Raw genomic sequence first — 22,298 nt, 5'->3', positions numbered from 1 at the left:
AGCATGGGAATTGGAACTTTGCCGTGCTCACTGAAATACTTGTGGAATGGATGAATGAATGATGAATTGGTGAATATTTCACTGGTGCTTCAGGAAAGTGCCAGAGAAGCAGGTTATGCTTGAGAAGCACCTTATAGGACGAATAGAATTTCAACAGCCAGAGTTGGTCTTCAGGTAGCCAGTCCTCAACTAGCAAAAGCAAAGGGAAGGGCTTGATCAGAGGGAGCTTCTGCATGCTTAGGAAGAATAGGGAACTAGAAATCTAGGGAAATAAAGGGCTCCAAGGCCAGAAAGACATAAGCCAAGTTTTGGAAGGATTCAAATGTCCATGAGGACTTGGTTGTTAACTTGGCAGGCAATGAAGAGCCATGGAGATTGAGTGAAGGAAATGACACACTTGAAACTTATCTTTGAGAAGATGAACATGACGAGGAAACTGAGGGTGACTAGAGAAACGAGCTGGGAGCAGAAAACCACTGCCTTGGGAGGATATAGCAATGGCTTTGGTGAAACTTATAAAGCACAGGAATGGGGGTTTTCTAGGTACGAGATGGTCAGAGTGAAATTTGGACGGTGAGGTTAAAGAAAACTGGCAGCAGATGAGGAAGTTCAAGAAAGAAAACCACTGGCGACCAGACTGTAAGCTCCTAGGACTTGTGTGTTTTTCATCCTTATACTCCCAGTAGAAAAATATGTTTTTCTTAGAAACTGTGGGAAAGAAATTAATTTAAGAGCTGAAAATGTTCAGAGAGACCATAAAATGGAGATACAATTTGGCCCAAAGACCTATTCTACTTGACTCATTCAATGTTTAGTTGGCAACATTAAAAATTGAGATTTCTCATAAAAGTGGCATTGTTAAATTTTAGATTAATTTTTATTGAAAAAATTTTATTTCTGATTGTTTTGGCATTTGAAAAAGTGCTGTATTTTTAAAGATCTGCCCACATTAGTCACCACATCCCATGTGGCACCCATTGGTGGAGCTTAGGTGGCCCCTGTTCAGTGGTTCCCCAGTACTGGTCTTATTCCCAGAGGGGTTCATTCACTATTTTCCTGGGCTCTGAGGGCAGCTGAGTCAGGTCCCTGGCTAAAGAGAAGCTCATCAGTTCCCAGCAGGCCACTTTTTAGTGTACCATAAAACATGATACCTTTGTTACGTTAGTGATCTGGGAGTATCTGGAATAGGAAGGTGGGGCGGGGGTTCTGTCCCAAAGCCTACACTCCCAGTGGAAGTCTGATGAGATACATTGATAGAGAGGCTCATTAGTATTTTACTATATTTTCTGCCAGCACTGGGTGTTGCAAAATCACTGCCATGGTGTAAATAATTAGATAAGGGTGTATGTGGAATTCACAAAACTTTTATTGATCTGTTTATCATGCCAAAAAAAGTTGTTTATTTAAAATTCAAATTCCACTTGAAAAAGAGGCAACAAGCGATAGTTGGGATCCCAGCCTGCTCCTGGAGGAGCTCCTGTGTCCACAAAAAAGCACGCACATTCTACAGCTATGCGATTTGCTCACTCGGAATTGCATTCTGGAAAACTCCTCCCAGAGTCCCCTTGCAGAACGCCATTTGTGTCTTTAGTTGGTTGTAGCTGGGAAACAACAACAGAAAGAAAAGGAACTCCATCCTAAGACTTCTTAGAATATTTTTGGTTTTGAAACTACTGACCCTCAAGGATCTACCACCACCCAACCTAGAATATATATATATACATATATATATATCTCATATATATATTCTCACTGAAAAGCAAATCATTGTTTATTTCACTTGCTTGCTGTCACGTCGGACCCTTAGGGTGGTCTCGGCACACCTGGCTCCCCTCGGTGGGATCCTGTGGATTCTGGCTGTGGGTGGGCAGCCCTTCAGGAGCGTTTGGACTTGCTGCAAGTTGGGCACAGAAGCTGACCGTTGGTGACAATGTACGCCCGGCCGCTCAGCAGCTGCTCACAACCCTCACAGACAAAGTGCTTTCGGTGCCAGGCCAGATCTTCCACACGCTGGTAGTCCTCAGCGAATATTATCTGGGGAGGGGAGCAGGAGAAATGCACGACTCAGTTTCTGTCCCTAGGTAGAGACGGTATATCTAGGACAAGTTATAGGGTGGTGGTTCATCCCATCCTATTCTTGTTTTGACCTTTTAAAGCCTTAGTGGAAAAATCTGGCATAAATTTGAGGCAGTAAGGATAATATTTGGTGAAGGTTGTGGTTTCATCTTAGCTTCTCAGATGGAATAAAAAAAATCCTCCACTACAGGCAGGTTTTACTTATCTAGCTATCTGTGATACTCTTTGGGTCAAATCTAAAGTTTAGTTCCAAGGTGGGATTACACACCCTGGTGAAGAAAGCTTAAGGATAGATAAACTGCCAGTGGCCAATCATCAAGAGCAAGAATACAGAGGGTCACTTGGGCTTGGAATGAAGTGACACTTGGAATAGACATATTGTAAGGATCCCCTGAGGCTCAGGAAGTGCAGAGGAGCATAGTGTTTAATTGGCCTTCTAGTATTGGAGTCAAACAAGAACTGGGTATGAGTTTTCACTTAAGACATCTACCAGCTTTGTGACTTTGGGCAAATTACTTAATCCCCCTGTGCCTCAGCTTCCACATCTGTAAAATGGGGATATAAATACTTTCCATCCCATAAGTTTCTATGATTGCCAAATGACCAACTACATATGAAAGGCTTAGAATGTTGACTGACACAAAGTCAGGGCTATCTGATTAGCATTGACCTTTCAGAGCTGCACTTTTCTTAAATGTGAAATGAGAAAAAATCATGCTTATCTCTCCCTAAACGATTGTTGTGATATAAATAGCATGTTGTACATAAAGTATGTAGCAAATTACTGACCCACTGTAAGCCCTTAATAAATGATAGAGAATTGTTATTGTGCATATACTGTTGTCACTTCAAAAATGAGGCTCCAGGGCAGGCCTGTGACAGTCCTTTTCCTTCTTAACATCACTTAATAACAGAGTTATTAGGTAAGAGGACTACAGGGTCTTAACTTCATATGGTGACCAATTCGTAGAAGGTGGTAGAAAATAGATGTTGGTTCAATATAAAGAAGACATTTCTAACCTTCATACATGCCAAAGATGAAGTTAGTATATTGCCTGCAACCAAAGGCATGCAAATAGTACATACTATGATCATAATTAGTATTGCCATTATTAATACACCTTAGAGTTACTTTCATCAAACCAGTATCAGAGACTTGAATCTCTTTCATAGCATCTCTATCATATTGTATTGTATTGTGTCATATTAATGTTAAGTCTCATATTATGTTATAGTATATTATCGTAAGACTAATAGCAGCTACCATTTATAAGTTCCTAGGTCAGGCCCTGTGGCAAGCATTTTCATGCATTATCTCATCTATCCTCATAGCCACTCTAAGGGATGGGCGCTGGTCCCATCCCTATTTTATAAGTAGTAAAACTGAGACTCAACTGAGGCTCCGGAGTTAGGTAACCACATGATAATAATAATAAGAGATGTAGATACAGGTTTGAACATGGGCAATGCCTCCTGGTTCATCCTGCTATGTTCTGAGTACTTACTAAGTGCTAGGCATTATGCCAAGGACAAGATTCACTGGCACTCTGTCTGACCCCTCCCAACAATCCCATGGTTGTCTGCCTCATTTTGCAGATGAGAAAATGAAGGTTGAGAGCATGCAGTGAGGCCTGACTTCAGTTTCCCAGTCTGTAGAACACATCATCCACAAAGCCATACTCCTCTTGGCCTCTGGGCTTTTACCCTCAGCAGTGTCCCTCAAGCCCCTCAACCCATCTCGCGGCTATCTCCCACCTCATCGCAGCCAGAGCACCGGGGCCGCAGACTCTCGCAGTAATGGCGGCCGCACCAGGGTGCACCATCCTTCCAGAAGTAGATGAGGTCCACCAGCGGCTCGGAGCACTTGGCACACACAAAGCAGGTGGGGTGCCACTGCTTGTTGTAGCCTGCCCTGTCCGAGTAGACCACGGGGCTGTCAGGAGGGGCCACTCCCTTGCAGAGCTCGCAGACCTGGAAGGATGGGGAAGGACCACAGGAGACAAGGAAGTCAGGAGAGCACAGTGACATGGGTTCGAATTCCAGCTCCAGCCTCTCTACTTCCTGGGTGACCTTGGGCAAGTCACTATACCTCTTCGTGCCTCAGTTTTGTCATCTGCAAAGCGGCACAATAATATTGCCTACCTAACAGGCTATTCATGAGGACTAAATAAAGTTATTTATTTAGCACAGTGATTCCCAAATTGTTTGGTCTCAGTACCCTTTATACTCTTAAAAATTATCAAGACCCCCACAGAGTTTTTGTTCATGTAGGTAATAGCTATTGATATTTACCATAAGAGAAATTAAAACTGAGAACAATTTAAATTTTTTTTATTCATTTAAAAATGACAATACTAAACCTGTAATACATTAACATACCTATCTTGTTACTAAAATAACTATATGTTTCAAAACAAAGTAGTGAGAAGAAAATTTTAAGACGTTGTTTTATATATCTGCAAATCTCTTCAATGACTTGCAGAAGATTGCTGGATTCCCATAACTGCTTCTGCAGCCCATCTTTTGCATGCTGTTGTTTTGGTTGAAATACATGAAGAAAATCTGAACTCACACTGACATAAAGTTGGAAAAAGGAGGACGATGCATTTTAAAAGGCCTTCCAGGCAACTGTGGATATTCTTCTTTGATACTATAGTAAAATTTGACAGAGGACAGTTTCTCAGGTTAGCTGCAGTGTGAAATCTGAAAGCACATCAGTGAACCTTTCATATTTGGTTACATTAAAACCTGTTTGTTTACCTTGCAATTTGAATGGATCTTTTTACCCATGCATGAAGAGTTTTAAATAATATTTAATAAATAATATTTTTGCCTAGAAGTGGTGCCTTATGCCTTTAATTCTAGCACGTTGGGAACTGGAGGTAGGAGGATCATTTGAGGCCAGGAGTTTGAGACCAGCCTGGGCAACATAGCAAGACCCCATCTCTACAAAAAAATTTAAAAATTAGCCAGTTGTGATGGTGCTCATTTGTAGTCCTAGCTACTCAGAAGGCTGAGGTGGGAGGACTGCTGGAGCCCAGGAGTTTGACTTTGAGGCTGCAGTGAGCTATGATCGTGCCACTGCATTCCAGCCTAGGTGACAGAGTGAGACCTTGTCTCAAATAATAATAATAATAATATTTGAGTAGTTCTAGAGTTACAGAAAAATTGCAAAAACAGTACAGAGAATTTCTATATACTTCACACTCAGTTTCTTGAGTTATTAGCATCTTACGTTAATAAGGTATATTTGTCATAATTAATTAACCAATATTGATATGCTATTATTAACTAAAGTCCAAACTTTATTCAGGTGTTCATAAACTTTACCCAATGTCCTTTTTCTATTCCAGGATCCCAGATTCACTTAATTGTCATGTCTCCTGAGGCTCCTCCTAGCTGGGACAGTTTCTCAGACTTTGCTTTTGGCCACCATGACAGTTTTGAGGAGTACTGGTCAGGTGTTTTGTAGAATGTCCCTCAGTTGGGATTTGCCTGATGTTACTATGATGAGTACGTTGGGAGGAAGATCACGGGGCAAACTGCTCCTTTTATCACATCCTTCAAGGGTACATACTGTCGCCCTCACTTCTCACTGTTGTGGTTGACTTTGACCTTCTGGTGGAGGCAGTGTTTGTCAGATTCTTCACTGTAAAGTGACTCTTCTCCCCACTTCCATACTATCCTCTTTGGAAGGAAGTCACCAAGCCCTCCATGTCTAAAGAGTGCTCCATCTCCTCCAGGGCCAAGTATCTACATAAGTTATTTGGAACCCATGCATGATTTTGGCAGATCCCCCAAAAGGACTTCATGTATGTTAGCTAACATTATTTTTTAAATACCTATGGAATTATCTAATTTATATCTGTTCTCTCCACTAAGCGGCTAGCAGCAGAGGGCAGAGAGAGGCTGCTTGGTTGTAGCTCTGACCCAGGACCCTCTATTGGGCCCCGCACACGTAAATTCCCCATCAATAGTTGCTGAATGAAGGAATGCTCCACCCTGCCACGAGGCCTTTGCCCATGCTGTTCAGGATGTCTGGTACATTGTTCCTGTTCCTGTTTGCCTGATTAACTCCCTTTCATTCTTCAGATGTGAGACTTAAAGATCTTTTGTTCTGGGAAATCTTCTCTGACCTCCTTCCAGGGGCAATTAAGTCCATAATAAAGCTTCTCTGCTTACCTTTCTCTGTATGGTTGTTTGATACCTGTTCTTTCTACACTAGATGGAAGCAGGAGCCACATCCAACTATGCTTGCTTTCACATCTCCTCGGTGCCAGGCACATAGTAGATGAACAATAAATATTTGGAAACCTCTGCCCTCCAACCTCATACTTCCTACTTAGGGGACAACAGATGAATGTGGAAGACACTAGCAGATGATGCATCTGTCTGCACCTTAGAGACAGGTTTAGACTAAGTGCAGCAGAGAGCTGGGCTCCAGAGACAGTTGTGGAAAGTTCTTGGGAGCTTTCAAAACACTCTTGCCTTTCAGGGGCTCATCCATGTTTACTGAGCATCTACTGTGTGCTAGGCCCTGGACTAGATGCTGGGGATACAGCAGTGACCCAGGCAGATAATGCCAGAGCCTTCAGGGAAACTGGAGCTTTGTGTGTATGGAGGCAGAAAATAAATATATAAAAAAACAGATGAGATAATCATGGGGTGTGATAAATACTAGGAAAACAATCACAGGGTAAGGGAATGGAGAGTGACTTTGGGGGTGGATGGCAGGGACCACCTTAGCAGGAGAGGCCTCTCTGAGGGATGAGGGGCTAGGGATCAACCACATTCCTATTTATCTCACAGCAATCCTCTGGGTAGGAGATGTAGGTACACAGGAAATGCACTCATTTTATAGATAAGACCAGCGAGGCCCAAGGAGACAAAATAGCTTGTGAAGGGGGGCACAGCCAAGAAACAGAGCTGGGATTCAAACTGCCGCCCTTGGCTCTGTGGCTTTCTATGGGAACTGAGCTGGGTCGGGCGGGGAGACTAAACTCAGGGAATTGCCTGAAGGGCTAGGAGGGCTCCTAGGAGAATGCATTCTGGCATGGCAAAGGAGCAGCATGGCAAAGGAGCAGCATGCCCAATGGCTAGAGGTGAGAAGCAGCTTCCCTACAGGGCCTCTCAGCAGTTAATGTGGCCAGTGCCTGGCTGTTTGTCATCCTCTTTCCATCTGGGGCTCCTTTATCTGTCTTTTACTGCCAGTAACATTTTCACTGGCCTGCTCAGAAACCATGACAAGGTGGACCTCAACTCATGTTGTTCCTCAGCTTCAGTTAGGATTAGGGCTTTGTGGGGAGGGCGAGTGTGCCTGGGAGAAGTTCTCTGTGAGAGCTCTAGATTTCTGTCTTCTGCCAGTTCCCAGGAGCAGTGAAAGTTGCTAAATGCTCATTCATTCACTGGTTCATTCAGGTATCCATCCATCGCACATTTATAACTTGCCTATTCTCATCCTCTAAAGAATGGGAACTTGACATTCTCAATCCACACAATCTTTTGAGTCATTTTGGAGTTATCCCCTGCTCCTGTAAGCCCCGATAATGATGATGGAAACGACAATGGCTGTCATCTCCCTACAGCGTGTCTGCATCCAGCACTGTGTTCAGGACTTTGCTCTCATTACTGTTACCCCTTACATAAGCCCGAGAGAGTTATTTCTCCTTCTAGAGTTATTTTTCTATTCGGAAAATCATTATCTTCTCTCTTAGAAATTACAAAACTGAAGGTCAGGGAGATTCAGTGATTTGCTCAGTAATGCACAGCTGATGGGAGGCAAAGCTAGGATTTGAACAGAGGCCAAACCTGACTCCAAAGCCAAAGTTCTTTCTACTCCATCATGTGGACTTGAGATCCGGCGTCAGTAAGCTACGGCCCGTGGCCAAACCCGGCCACTGTCTGTTCTCGCAAGCCCCATGAGAATGAAGACTGGATTTTACATTTGCCCTCCAATTCAGTGAAATGTTTTCTCCCAAGAAAGAACCCCTTCTACTTTTCTCATTAGTAGACCTATATTGGAAAAAAAAAAACCTCTGTGCTCAATTATTTTTATTATCTTTTGAATTTCATTTAAAAAACCCATGGAAAGTTGTTTTCTCTCTTGTTACATAAAGTGCCCACATGATATTGCAATTTTGGCTCTTGGCTCACATCTCCTAAAATATTTATCACCTGGCCCTCCAAAGAAAGTGTTTGCTGACCCTGGCTTTAGATGCTAATTTAAACTTAGTAAGTATCAACTATGTTTCAGCCAAAATAGAAATATTTATTTTTTTGCCATGTGAAGACAGGGAAGCATATAAGAGTTTGCACACTTACTATTCTTAACTTATATACTTTGATTACATACTTAATATACTCATATATTGAAGAGGAAATAAACATTAAAATGGTGAAAATTAGGAAAAGAACACTGAATTACAAGGAACATCATGTACTGATAGTAGTTTCTGAGCGTAGGAGCTGTTGAATGACTGCCTATATAAGGAATGTGTTTGGTCAACTAGATATATCTTGAACTGGATCCTGACTGTGCCTGATAATGTTCCTTAGAACATGCTAGATTTGTGGTTTCAATTACACCCCCAAGAATGAGTGGTGTGAGTTTTTCGCCCAAATGAAAACCCTGTTCCTCTTCACATGATTGAGATTCAGCTGGCTTGGAGCCCATCAGGGGGTCTAGACAAAAAATCAGTGACCAATCATCATCTACTTATTTTCACCCTCCCTCCTGCATAGCTGGGAACTGTAAACTCTTTGGCCAGGGCTGTCTGAATACAAAGTGAGTTGTCTGTCTGGTTTCTTATTTCTACAGAATGAAATTTCCAGCTCTTTCCCTCCCACACAAAAGGGACTTCGTGTCAGTTCACCAAACTACACCCCATTGGGTAACACCATGATATATCAATGGGGCTCCCCACTCCACATTTCCAAATGTGAATTGACATGAAAGTAGGGAAAGGGAGAGGGATAGAAATGCACCTGGATTGGTCTGGGGAGCACCGGCAGGCACCCTGATGATACACTGAAGGAAGGCGGGGGATATCAGGTCCAAAAGGCAGTTTAGGGTGATCATGGGTGGCTTAGAAACCAGGTTATGGGTTGGGACTTCACTCTGGAGGCAATGGGTAGCCACGACTGGTTCTTTTTAAGACATTTTAAAAATATTTAAATTTTTTGTAGAGATGGGGTCCCACTATGTTACACAGACTGGTCTTGAACTCCTGAGCTCAAAGGATCCTCCCGCCTTGGCCTCCTAAAGTGCTGGGATTATAGGCATGAGCCACTGCACCTAACCCGTTACTGGTTCTTGAGATGAGGAGTTCAAGGTTCTAATTTGCACTGTAGGGAGATATTCTCGCAGCAGTATGAAGGAAGGAAGGAAAATTCTTGTTCACAGAGCTTGTTTGCAACCTTCTCATCCATTGGAAAGCACTTTGTGACGCCCCTCTTGGAGGAGCGTTTCTTCCCTCACTGTTCTCCCTAGCATCCCTGACTCTTGGACTGGTTTCTACCAGTAGCCAGCCCTTTTAAGCAAACAGTATCATTATCACTCTATGAAAACAAGATGTCCAGGTAAGGAGCCCTCTCAACATGTGTCAGGATGAAATGTGCTCTTCTTGCCTCTAAGCCATTTTCTGCATCCTTAACTCAGTCATCTCAAAGGATGAGAGACCTGAGGTTGTCCTGGATCTATTGTATGGTGGTCCCTCAGCCACGAGAGACAAGCGAGCAGCCGAGAGTCAGAATGCCAGCCTACTTGGGTCCCATCATCCTGGCCCTTTCTCAGCACAAACTTAGTCTCTCCCACAATTCTTTGTAGCGAGGTTTGCAATTTCTAAATTGCAACAGGTGGCTGAGAGGGGAGATACCAAGTCAGACTGCCTGGGTTCATAGCTGTGTGACCTTGGGCAAATGAACTAACTTATCTGTGCCTCTGGTTTTTCACCTGTTGAATGGCGATAGCAATGATAGCAACCTCATAGGACTGTCGTGTGAGTTAAATGACATAATGGAGGTTTTGGACTTTATAAGGGCTCAATAATGATTTGCTAAAATCTCGTGTATTCCTTAACTCTGCCCACCTTGCAGGCTAGAAATGTAAAGCCCAGAGGGAAATGTAACCTTGCAGGCTAGAAATGTAAAGCCCACTTTCCTAAAATGACAAAGATATGTTGAAGGCAGGTTTGGAGGCCTGGATTTCCTTCCATGATACCAAGGGCATGTAGACTAGCAGGAGGTCATTCCTGCCACTGATGAGCTCTATTTTTTCCCCTATCAGTTCTCTCCATTTGTGCAAGGCCAGAGAATCGAGTCGTGTGAGTTTTTCATCATTTGCCACTGCTCCAGACTCAGCTCCACTCATCCCCTGCTTGGAGGGCCTGCTCCTCCCCATATCTGATCCTGACCCTGGAGACAGTGGTTCTCAGGGTTGAGCCTGCCTCAGTATCCCCTAGAGGGCTAGTTAAAACATATCTCTGCTCCCCCACCGCCACCACCTCCCCACAGTGTCTGATACAGTAGATCTGGGGTGGGGCACAAGAATTTGCAAGTTCCTAGGGGATGCTGGTGTGGTCGGGGCCACACTTTGAGAACCGCTGTTATAGACTGTTTAAAAATAACTTTATACATAAGCTCAGCAAAACTGATATCACCAATTCAGTTCAGTTACAACAAAGGCTCATTTGAATTCCTGGGATGTTTAAATTCAACACTATTTTTTAAGAAAGACCAATGAGGCCATTCTCAGGTTACTTCGCCTATTAAGGAGCTAGTATGGTCAAATGGAAGTTCTTTGGGACTATGGTAAAAGGCATGGAGAAGAATGCTTTATAATTAGCATATCAGTTGTTTCTTGTTCATGTTCCCAAATATCTAAGATTGGAGCTTGCTCGTGAGAACGTTTCCAACATTTGTCATGTGACCTTGTTTGCAGACTATTTCCCACCTGGGTAGAGGATGTGTGAAACAAACCTTTCAGAAATAGAACAAATGGGAAGTTTCTTCCTGTGCCAGTAAAGTGTTGCCTTGTTCCTTATTCTAATGGCATGATATTCTTAATTGAAATGAAAGATTTTGAATATTGGGGCCTTTGCAATTTGTAAACACCTGCCTCAAGAAAGCTGAGGAACATTTTAGATTCAGCTGCTCAAAAGTTAGGACCCTGCAGAGTTGTGGGGTTCCCTCAGCCATGGGTGTTTAAGTCATGTTGGCAAATTTCTTGGATACCCTTCCAACCAACATAGAATTTAATTCCTTTTCCATGAATATGGTCCCACCTTAGTGACTCAATTCTATAGAACAGAACATGGATGAAGTGATGCTATGCAGCTCCCAGGGTAGTAATAAAGGCAGTGTTTTCCTCTGGGCTCTCTCTCTCAGTACACACACCTTGGGAGCCCTCAGCTGACAGGAAAGAAGTCTTGGTATCCTGAAGCTTCCATCTGAGGGCAACCACGTGGAGAGACCTCAGAGGTCAAGGAGGTCAAGGGAGGGTACCAGCTGTGTGTGTCTTCCCAGCCTCTAGCTCAAGCATATGAGTGAACGAGCTTCAGGTGATTCCAGTCTCTGGCCTGCAAGCTCCTTCAAGCGACACCGAATGGACAGAGACAAGCTGTCCCCACTGAACCCTGCCAAAATGGTGATTTGTGAGCAAAATACATGTTGGTTTCAGCCATATGCCTTGGGATGCTTTGATATGCAGCCCTAGGTGACAGAAACATCAAATGTGTACATGCAGAATTATTAAGGTTTCTGAAATGGGAGTAACCAGGACACAAAGTGTTTTAGGCAACAGCAGACTCGGGACAATGGCCAAGAGTTACTCAGCTGAAGAACTGTCTCTAAGGACTGAACTGTGTTGGCCTTCAGAGAGGGATCAGCAGATATGAGAAGGCTCTAAATCAGCAATAATCTCTGTCTCGGGTTTGCCAGAAATTCTGTCTGAATTGTGTTGTTTTCCTCCAAAAGGCTCTTATCCAAAGGCCTATCCAGTCTAAACCCAGAGTGCCTCGTGGAAATCTCACTACTACAATACAGTAAATATTAACACAAGGGCCTTGAATTCAGGCACTGGGTTCTTTCCAACACAAATACTCAACAATTTGTTTATAAACAGCATCTCTCCATTTCCTCTTATGGTGACTATTTACCATCTTTGCTTTGCAGCCTCATGTATCCCAGAGGTTTTTATGTGTGTGTTTCTTTCTTTTGTAGTCTAACATCATTTCTGGCATCTTTAGCTCTCTTGAGTTCTGTTTCCCCACACTGTATAGTCTTCCCAAGGCTCCCTATGGTGCAGAATGGGCAGGGTGGGTGGGCAACGGTTTGGGTCATGTGCTTTGGAACATGGTTCATGCCATGGCTTCATCACTGGTGAAGCTCTTGGAAAAATCATCCAACCCTCTGAACCCCAGTTTTCTCATCTGTAGCACATCGTGGCAGGCCCTGGCTCATAGGAAATGCCTTAGCCTGGTGTTGGTGGTCACTACTGTTAACTGACCCCTTCACCTTACATTTCTTCTTGGGGCAGATTATCCATTATGGGGCTCTCTGCCAAGCAAGGCAAAATATTAAACTTTTCTAATTGAATCTCCCTCCCTGGTTATGTGATGAAGTGAGGGAGATGGAAAGGCTTCATAAATGCTACACGTGTAAGAACATCAGTGTGGGTTGTTCTCAAATCCAGCTCTGACAAGCATGGGCCCAAGGACTGGCTCCTTGCAAAAGGATGCTGCTTGGTCCACAGCTGAGCAGGGACAGAGTCTCAGATGTGTTCATTCCAATTGCAACGGCCTTGCCCGGGGCTTAGAACTGCGTGGGTGCTCCAGAGATGGGAACACCTGTTAATTAGAGTCTGTGTCAGGTTTGGAGTGAGGCAGGTCTGGATCCTAGTTCTGGATTAACTACTCACCATCTAGGTGACTAGACAATTTCCTCAGCTTTGTTTTTTGAAATTTTTGTTTTTGTCTGTGATCCACGGTAGCAAATACATTACACGTCCTGATCCAACACACACACACATACACACACACACTCCTGAAAAAAAAAAGCTTCCTGGAAAAATATTTACTACTCCTGAAACACTCTTCCCTTTTCAGTTAAAAAAAATTCTGGTTGTAGTCCACTAAATTGATGTATTACCCACTGACGGATTGTGACCTGAAGTTTGAAAACACTGTTTAACTTTGCTAAGAGTGTCTTTTAATTCCCTTGTTTGTAAAAAGGAGGATGATATACTTTGTAGGATAATTCTTAGGATTAAGTAAAATAACATGCAAAATCTCTGGCACAGTGCCTGGCATAACCTAGGTAGTCAATGAATGGGAGATGACAGCATCATCATCATCGTCATCATTTAGCTCATATTAGCAAAACAAAATTGAGTAAAACCAAAGAGATTAATAAAAAGCTAAAACTATTCTTTATGATTCTTCCAGTTCAGGGGTCAGCAAACTGCATCCATCTGTGGGCCAAATCTAGCCCACCACCTGTTTATGTAAATACAGTTTGATTGGAACACAGCCAGGGTCATCTGTTTAGATATTGCCTATGGCAGCTTTAGTGCTTCAAGAGCTGTGTTAATTAGTCGTGACAGAGACCATGTGGCCTGAAAAACCTTCAATATTCACTATATGCCCTGTACAGAAAAAGTTTACCAATCCCTGTTTTAATCAATGGAATAATATGCAGCCCACTCAAAAAAAAGCTCGTGAAGGCCATGTGGCAACATGGAAAAGTATTTATAGTATAAAAAGTGGGAGAAAGGGAAGTTTCTTTGGAAGAAAAAAAAGATCTCCCTGAAAGTCACTAAAGTATCTCCACTGCAAAGCAAGAGGCAGGCAGATGCTGAGAAGCTGGTAACCATAGTGATTTTGCGGCTCCCCCCAGGCTCCTGCCCATGGTGCCTGAGCCAGGGGTGGCAGGACTGTGGGGAGCAGGGATTCCTCTGGGTGAATGACCCCAGGTTTGTCTCTGGGCCTCTTACCCTCCTGTCCTCCAGCTCAGATGGGGCTCACTAAGTGGGGAGGAGTGGCAGTTTCAAATTCCCAAGTGGGGCTGGCAGGAAAGCCAGCCAGCCTGCCTGCCGAGCCCACAAGCCAAACATCTGCTTAGACAAAGACTTGGAAGTCCCTTGCCCACAAATATGTCCTTCTATTGGGGCTGGAGTTGGGCTGAGCCGCCAGCTGCTGTAAGTTTCCATCTGAAAGGCAGACCTTTGGCGGGGGGGAGGGAGGGGACGGAGGCCTCCCGTCCCCCTCTCAGCATTCTTGTGGGGAAATGGGGCAGAGGGGTCAGACTGTGCTCCCAGGATCCTGGAGGATGATTTCGGACCATATTCACACATTTTTATGACTGTGGGGAACATCTTCACTTCTCTCAATGGACTGTCCTCCTCCTAAGTTTGCTCTTTTGGGGCAGTCACTTGGCCTGAGGAAGGAGTGGTTGGGGAAGGGGCAAGACGGGGAGGCGCCCGGCAGGAATGGTAAATGCTAAAGAGTAGAGATCACATTAAAGCCTATGCTCTGGCTTTCTTTCCCCTTTCTTCAGTTACAAGTTCGGGGTGTGGAGAAAGGCGGAAATTCCTGGGCAAAATAACCATGCCCGGGAAATCTGTGTATTTAATTTCTGAGAAAATATTCAGCGAGCTCTCTACAAGGCAATGGCTTGGTGGAGCTGCTAACAGTCAGAACATTAAGATCATTGCCCACCCAGCTCAGGGGCCCATCAGTTCCATCCAGGTGGGGAGCGCAGGGCTTGGAGAGTGCGCGAGGGGCTTCCACCAGCCTGGTGTGAATGGGTCCAGGTTGCTGGAGTCGGCAGCTCCCTGGCCATGGAGATCTCTGATACTGAAAAGGCCCACAAGAACCCACAGTGGGTGGAACTGGGGGTGGACATGGGAATCCTTTGATTGTTCTCAGTACGCAGATAAGAGGCTCCCAAATGCTCAGTGGGCTGAGCTGCAAGCTACCCCATACACTGCTGCCCACCCGGGAGAACCTAAACACTCACTTATATATCCCCTGGCATGGTCGGACCCACCCTGCCGAGGCCCCGCCCCAACACGGCTTCAGACTTCACTCTGCCAGTGAAGCAGAAGGACTGGGGATTGGACCAAAGCCCCACTCTCATCAGCACGTGGGGTAACCTCACTGTGCCCCAGCTTCCTCATCTGCGAAATGGGTATCACAACCCCAACCTCTCTCACTGGTTGTTACAAAGACTTAAAGAGGTTTTTTACTTGGGAGGTTGAGGCGGGAGGATGGTTTGAACCCGGGAGTTTGTGGCTGCAGTGAGCTATGATCCTGCCACGGCACTCCAGCCTGGGTGAGAGAGTGAGAGCCGCGTATCTAAAAAAATAAACGTAAAGAGATTGAGACCTTGCACAGTGCCTGCTGCAGCCTCACAGTTTCCCCTTTCTTCCCTTGATTCTCATCTTGTCTTCTTTCCTACCCTCCATCCCCGCACAATGGGACATGTGAGGAAAAGAGGGAGACTAAATATTTTTGAATTGTATTGGCCTCACTGATGGAAAAGGGCTCGCTTCTTCAGGGGTGACAGCGGGTGCAGCAGCATCTGGGACTGGGATTTTTCAGGCTTGGTATTGCCCCATGAAGAGGGCAACTCTGACAACTTGGTGGCCGGAGGACCTTCCCATGATATCCTGCCTCTCCTAACCTCAGTGTAATAATAACACTTTCGGAGGACTGCCCTGAGGTAGGCATGGACAGCCACAGCTTTTGGTTCATTTCTGAAGTGGACCGAGGTGCCAAGGCTAATTTTAGGTGGCCCCGTCTTGTCAGTAGGGCCTGTCTGCTGGCCTGGGGTTGGGAAGCTGGGGGTGGGGTCAGAATCTGCTCACTGTGTTCAGATCTGTGTAACTGACAGCCCCGGCCATGCAGGTGGGCTGGGCTCAGACAGCAGTGTGTCATGCAACCTGGCCACCACTGTTATCTGGGCTCACTCAGAACATGGCCCCTTAGTAGGAATTCCATACAGGCATTTTTGCAATAACGCTCCTCTGGTGTGGACATTATTTTCCAATGAGGATGGTTAGGTGGGGGGCTGGGTGGGAGAACTTGGCAGGCTGACCCTGCCATTGCTCCAATAGGCCACCTCCCAAGGACTCAGAGGAAGGACATCCCCCAGCAGGTGGACAAGGTGGGAGGGAGCCGAGGGAGCTCACAGCTGGTGTGTGTGTGTGTGGGGGGTGGGTGTAGGCGAAAGTGGGGCCCTGGCCTCAGATTGCAGAGACTTAGTGTCATCAGGGATGGGGGCCGTCAAGGTAGGGTACAGAGCATAGTGTGGTAGATTCTGCACCTGTGCTTCCAGAGCTCTCCAGGAACAGGGAGGGTTATGCAGTATTCTCAAAGGTGGGCTCGCTTGGGGTAATCCACCCCCTATCCCACATAAATAAATACATACATAACTTTGGGAGGCTGAGGCGGGTGGATCACGAGGTCAGGAGATCGAGACCATCCTGGCTAACACGATGAAACCCCATCTCTACTAAAAATACAAAAAATTAGCCGGGCATGGTGGCAGGTGCCTGTAGTCCCAGCTACTCGGAAGGCTGAGGCAGGAGAATGGCGTGAACCTGGGAGGCGGAGCTTGCAGTGAGCCGAGACCGCGCCACTGCACTCCAGCCTGGGCGACAGAGTGAGACTCCATCTCAAAATACATACATACATACATACATACATACATACATACATACATACATACATAGAGCCAGGAGGCCAAATACATCTGGAAAATGCCCATATTACCATCTAGACTCTCACTATAGGCCAAATTGGTGATATCATTTCTGCTGAGCTCACATGTAAGGCACTTTTTAACACTGTTAGCAACGGTCCTCAAGGTGTAGCCCCAGACCAGCATCACCCGAGGACTTGTTAGCAATGCACATGCTAAGCCTCCACCCCACACCTACTAATAAGCTCTGGAAGTGGGACCCAGCCTTCTGGAGTTGAACAAGCCTTCCAGGTGATTTTAGTTTAAGGACCACAGCATTGGCCTACTAAAGGCTCTGAGAAGTTCTGCTGTAAAGAAACCCATGTAGTTTCTTTCACTCCTGCTGTAAAGAAACTCACGTAGTTTCATGTTCACTCTAACGTCTCCTGAGCCAGCCACATGATCCTTTTATGGTCCAAAATATCTGGTAGCTCTCCTAGGAATAAGCTTTGGGAAATGGGAAAGAACATAGACTTGATTTTAGGCAGATGTTCATTTGAATCCCAGTTCTGAGGCCCAGCAGCCTGGGGAGGCACAGCCACTTCACATCTTGGGGCAGTTGTAAGCTTTAAATCAGATACTTGCTTAGTCCTGTCCTTGGTTCAGGCAATGCCCACGGACTTGCTGACATTAACGACAAACACAATGAACACGATTAAGATGATAAACAGGCAGGTGTTACCGATACAGTTGCCGTATGTTCATGTCTCTTTTTGCCCTTCGTTTTTCTCCCATAAATCTCTGTTCGGTTTTGGGGTGTCAGGCTGAGTCCTACAATTTCTTCCCCACACCTTTATTTTCAAGTTGAATGCCTGGACCACTTCTTGCAAAAATCATTGCCCTTTATCAGGGGAGCAGAAGTCAGGCTTCCTGCCTGATGCTTGGCTCTGGTAATTGTTCTATGCTGCCCTTTTATGAGAAAGGAGAGGGCGCAAGCATACAGGGCAGCCAGCACACACGTCCACTTGATGTGAATGCTGGTGAGGCAAGGCAGATGGGTCAGGGAGTGCAGCCCACACCCACTCCTAATGGCGGGGTTGCTGGGAACACACTGTCTGTGGCCTGTCAGCCTATCTAGCTACCCTTTTCAGGATTACCTCCCCTGCTTCAAGGAGGTAAAAAGGGAGTTAAATAAGGGCACACAGTCTTCTTCCTGCCTGGAACAAATAACAAGCAGGGTTTTACAACTTAGCATCTTATCACAGAAAGGGTATTGGATCCAGGTTCTGCCCCATAGAAACCATGGGATCTTAGAAAAGTTACCTATTATCCTTGAATCTCACCTGTAAAATGGGTTTGGTAAAATTCACCCTACCAGACAACTGTAAGAATTAAAGATAGACCCTGACAGTGCGAGCATAGTGTTTGGCACAGAGCAGGGGCTTAATAAATGTGGAACTGGAATCGCACCGTCCACCTAGGCAAATTGGCCATCCAAATAGATCCCATTTTTTAAGGCTTAAGTTCAAACTTTCATTCATGGGTCACATATTTACTGAGCAATGGCTATGTATATCAGTGCAAATAAGAGATGAACAAGACCTCAGCATCTATAGACGGTGACAGACATCGATTCACTAATTACATAATAATTAAAGTAAAATTGTGGTTGGGGCAGGGACATAGAAGTCTGTCTTCCACAGCTAGCCCAGCCTAGCCCAACCAATAAAGGCTTCCTTTGGAATCCCTACTTATTTTCTGACTTTGGTCTTTTCCATTTACTGTCTAGTATTGCTATTTAAATGCTTCCCAAGTTCACAATCATTTCCTAAAGCTGACTGTAGGCAAGGACCCGGGTTCTCGGGCTGCCTTTGCCTTTGTTCCACACAGGACAAATATGCGAGGCTCAGTCAAGAATAAAATACGATGTCAGATCCACATGTCTCTTGGGAATGGCGATTTGGAAATGCTACAGTGACTTAGAGGTCTCCTTCCAACTTGGAATTATCTAGTATTTAGGGTTTATGAACAAACAGCTATTTGAGGGTGGACAGAAGCCAGGATCAGGGTGGGGCGGGAAAGACCAGTTTATAGACCATGGTAACTAGATCTAATATTTTTTTCTTTTTTACATCCTTAGGACATGTATTCTTCCTGAGAAATGGGCCTTTTATGCGTCACTGCCAAATCTGTAGTAGAGGAAATAAATCTTGTTCTTTGGTCTTAGAGTTCTCAGATAAAACAGTTTCTTGGTTGGCAATCCCAGATGGTGCTAATAAGATGGGGCTTGGAGATGGAGGATGCAAGTTTTGGATGATTAGCTTGAGTGACTACAAGGGAGAAAGAGTCCGGCCCTCTCTGGATGTGGCAGCAGCTTCGTTTGGGCTGGCATTTCCCTGGGTCGCCTGGCTCATGTGTGACTGCCAGCCTGTTCAGCAAGGTAGATAATGTGCTTGGGGATCTCGTGTGCTGGGACTTCTATCTCCAAAAGTTAATTGCCATAGAAACAAATGAGGACACTTGGTTGATGGGGCAGGGGGAGCAAAAGGTAAAACAGGGGCTGAGGACCAGAAATGCAGTGCACGCTAGACCCACGTGGTCCAGCCTCAAGCATTCCTTTCGCCTTCTGTGGGGCAGTTTAAGACAAACCAAGCCATGAGGCTTTCATCTCCCCATCTCTGGCTTCTCCTTTCTGTTTTCTCAAAATGGCCCCCAGTGGCTCACTCCTCAGCAGCACTTCTTCCACACTGCCACTTCCTAGGGGTTGAACATCCCCTCCAAACACTGAGGTTGAAACATAATCCTCTGCATGGCAGTATTGAGAGGTGGGGCCTTTAAGAGATGATTGGGTCATGAGGGCTCAGGTCCTCAGGAATGGATTAATCCACTTATGGCTTCATAGATTAATGGGTTATCACACGAGTGGGACTGGCTTCTAAGAAGAGGAGGAGAGACCCGAGTTAGCACACCCAGCCCCCTTGCCACATGATGCCCTGAGCCACCTCAGGACTCTGCAGAGAGTGCTCACCAGGAAGAAGTCCCTCACCAGATGCAGCCCCTTGGCCTTGGACTTCTCAGCCTCCACAGACGTATGAAATACATTCCTTTTCTTTATAAATTACCCAGTTTCAGGTATTCTGCTATAAGTAACAGAAAATGTACTAAGACACTGCTAGAGGAAACTTTTGTAAGCACAGCATGGACCATGTGCCTCTGACCAAAAGCATGTCTATGACCTTTGGAATAAAGTCCTAAGTTCATGGCATTCTGCAGTTTGGGGACAGTGTCCTCTGCTTGTTTGATTTCCTGGGGCATAGCAGCTAATACAAGCTAATCAGTATTTGACTGATGAATGGATGGATGAAATGAACCCTCCAGGAATCCAGCCTCTGCTGCCCTCCCTAGCCTCATGTCCCCAGCTCCCCAAGCATGCCACACTTTCAATCACGTGGGACTTCTTTTAATCTTCTAGATGCACTGGGCTTTCTTGAACTCCTGGCTCTTTTTGCAAATGCTCACCTCTTTAAGAGGGTACGCATCCTCCCCTCAAAGCCTGAAGGCTTGGATGACCCCTAGACATTCTTCGTAGACCAGCTTGTACCTCACCAGCTTCTTGAAGCTTACCCTCACCACCAAGCAGGCTTAGATGTCCCTTCTCTAAACTGTTTCGGTTTTGCCTGTGACCGCCACTGGACTATGAGCCTTTCAAGGGCAGTGGTATTGTATCATTTTCCATGGGACAGTGCCTGGCACAGAGTAAATGAGCAATCAATATCTGCTGAATGCACAAATTCATGAATAAATGCACGAATGAGGGAACAAAGCCCCGTGACGGGGCCCTGACTGTCCAGCCCTGGGCCTGCATGGTTTCAGCCTGGCTGGAAGCATGGGAGAAACTTACGTATTCCACTTCTTTGGACGGGTCACTGAGACTGCCGTTGGTGGTAGCGGCAGTGGTCTCTGCCCCCTCTGGCTTTTCCTGTTGCTTCCCCTCCTCCTTGGGCAAGCCACCCTGCCCCGGGAGGGCCACTTCTCCCACGCCAAGGGCCTCGCTCTTATATTGCTTGACAAATTCTTCCATCAGTTTCAACTCATTCTCCAAAAGTCCACGGCAGCGTGAGGGATCCTGGTCATAGATGGGGAGCTGGTGCATGAGCTGGCGGCGGCGGTAAAAGGCACCCTCTGTGCCTGTCACTGGCTGCTTCTCCTTGGGGATAAGCTCCATGTACTGCAGTCCCTAGGGAGGAGGAGGAGGAAGAGACAACGTGATGTGGATGGGGCTTCATCAGTCAAAGAAACTATGACAGAATCTACCTAAAACTAAAAATGCATTCTCTTCCAGCATTCTCAGCAACTGAAAGACCCACAGTCTTTATTTTCTTAACTTAATGCAGTTAGATTACTTTTGTAATTTTAGAAAATTACAAAAGCAATACTGTCCATTGTGACAAATAAAACACACATGAAAGAAAAAACTTTAGTAAAGGAAAAACTGCATCCCTTAGCTACCTTGTGTATGTAGGGAGTGTTCTATGTCTCAATCTTGGTGAAAGGGCCATGGAAATGTATCTGTGTCAAAGCTCGTCAAGCTGTACACATCAGATGCACGCACTTTGCCATATGCATACCGTATGATCGTGTGCTACATGACGGCATTTCAGTCCACGATGGGCCACATATACCATAGTGGTCCCATAAGATTATCATACTCTATTTTTACTATACCTTTTCTAGGTTTAGATATGTTTATATACACAAATACTGACTGACCATTGTGTTACAACTGCCTATAGTATTCAGTACAGTCACATGCTGTACAGTTTGTGGCCTAGCAGCAATAGGCTATACTGCGTAGCCTAGATGCGTAGCAGGCTACACCATCTAGGTTTGTGTAAGTGCATTCTTTTCTTTTTTTTTCTGAGATGGAGTCTCGCTCTGTTGCCCGGGCTAGAGTGCAGTGGTGTGATCTCGGCTCACTGCAAGCTCTGCCTCCCGGGTTCACGACTTTCTCCTGCCTCAGCCTCCCGAGTAGCTGGGACTACAGGTGCCCGCCACTGCGCCCGGCTAATTTTTTGTATTTTTAGTACAGACAGGGCTTCACCGTGTTAGCCAGGATGGTCTTGATCTCCTGACCTAGTGATGCGCCCGCCTCGGCCTCCCAAAGTGCTGGGATTATAGGCATGAGCACCCGCCACTGCGCCCGGCTAATTTTTTGTATTTTTAGTACAGACAGGGTTTCACTGTGTTAGCCAGGATGGTCTTGATCTCCTGACCTAGTGATGCGCCCGCATCGGCCTCCCAAAGTGCTGGGATTATAGGCATGAGCCACCGCGCCTGGCTGTGTAAGTGCATTCTTTGACATTCACAGAAAGACAACATCACCTGAGGACATATTTCTCAGAATGAAACCCCAGCATTAAGTGGTGTATGACTGTCCTTTGTTTTAAAAAGGATTTTAAAAACTTACACCTTATTGGCTCATGGTAACAGCTTGCCAACAACTTTGTGTTTATCCTTCCAGACTATTTCCTATGTATATTTAT

The 22,298-nt window shown here is 45.4% G+C and overlaps 1 protein-coding gene across 3 annotated transcripts in view; it reads right to left on the bottom strand.

Moving 5' to 3' along the window:
• Window positions 1–1,344: 1,344 nt before the first annotated feature.
• Window positions 1,345–22,298, bottom strand: part of LMCD1 (LIM and cysteine rich domains 1) — a 67,710-nt gene continuing 46,756 nt past the window's right edge. For all 3 annotated transcript variants that reach the window (XM_004033532.5, XM_031009521.3, XM_019024592.3), the window contains 3 exons: window positions 20,657–20,992; window positions 3,832–4,047; window positions 1,345–2,034 (listed from right to left, as the gene is read on the bottom strand). In XM_004033532.5, the coding sequence (XP_004033580.3) occupies window positions 1,876–2,034; window positions 3,832–4,047; window positions 20,657–20,992 (711 nt within the window). In that variant the 3' untranslated portion in view covers window positions 1,345–1,875. The remainder of the gene's footprint in view (window positions 2,035–3,831; window positions 4,048–20,656; window positions 20,993–22,298) is intronic.

This window comes from Gorilla gorilla, chromosome 2, assembly GCF_029281585.2.
Source record: "Gorilla gorilla gorilla isolate KB3781 chromosome 2, NHGRI_mGorGor1-v2.1_pri, whole genome shotgun sequence".
Classification (NCBI taxonomy): domain Eukaryota; kingdom Metazoa; phylum Chordata; class Mammalia; order Primates; family Hominidae; genus Gorilla; species Gorilla gorilla.
The sequence above is the reverse complement of the archived record's forward strand: the minus strand, read 5'-3'. Positions and strand labels throughout refer to the sequence as shown.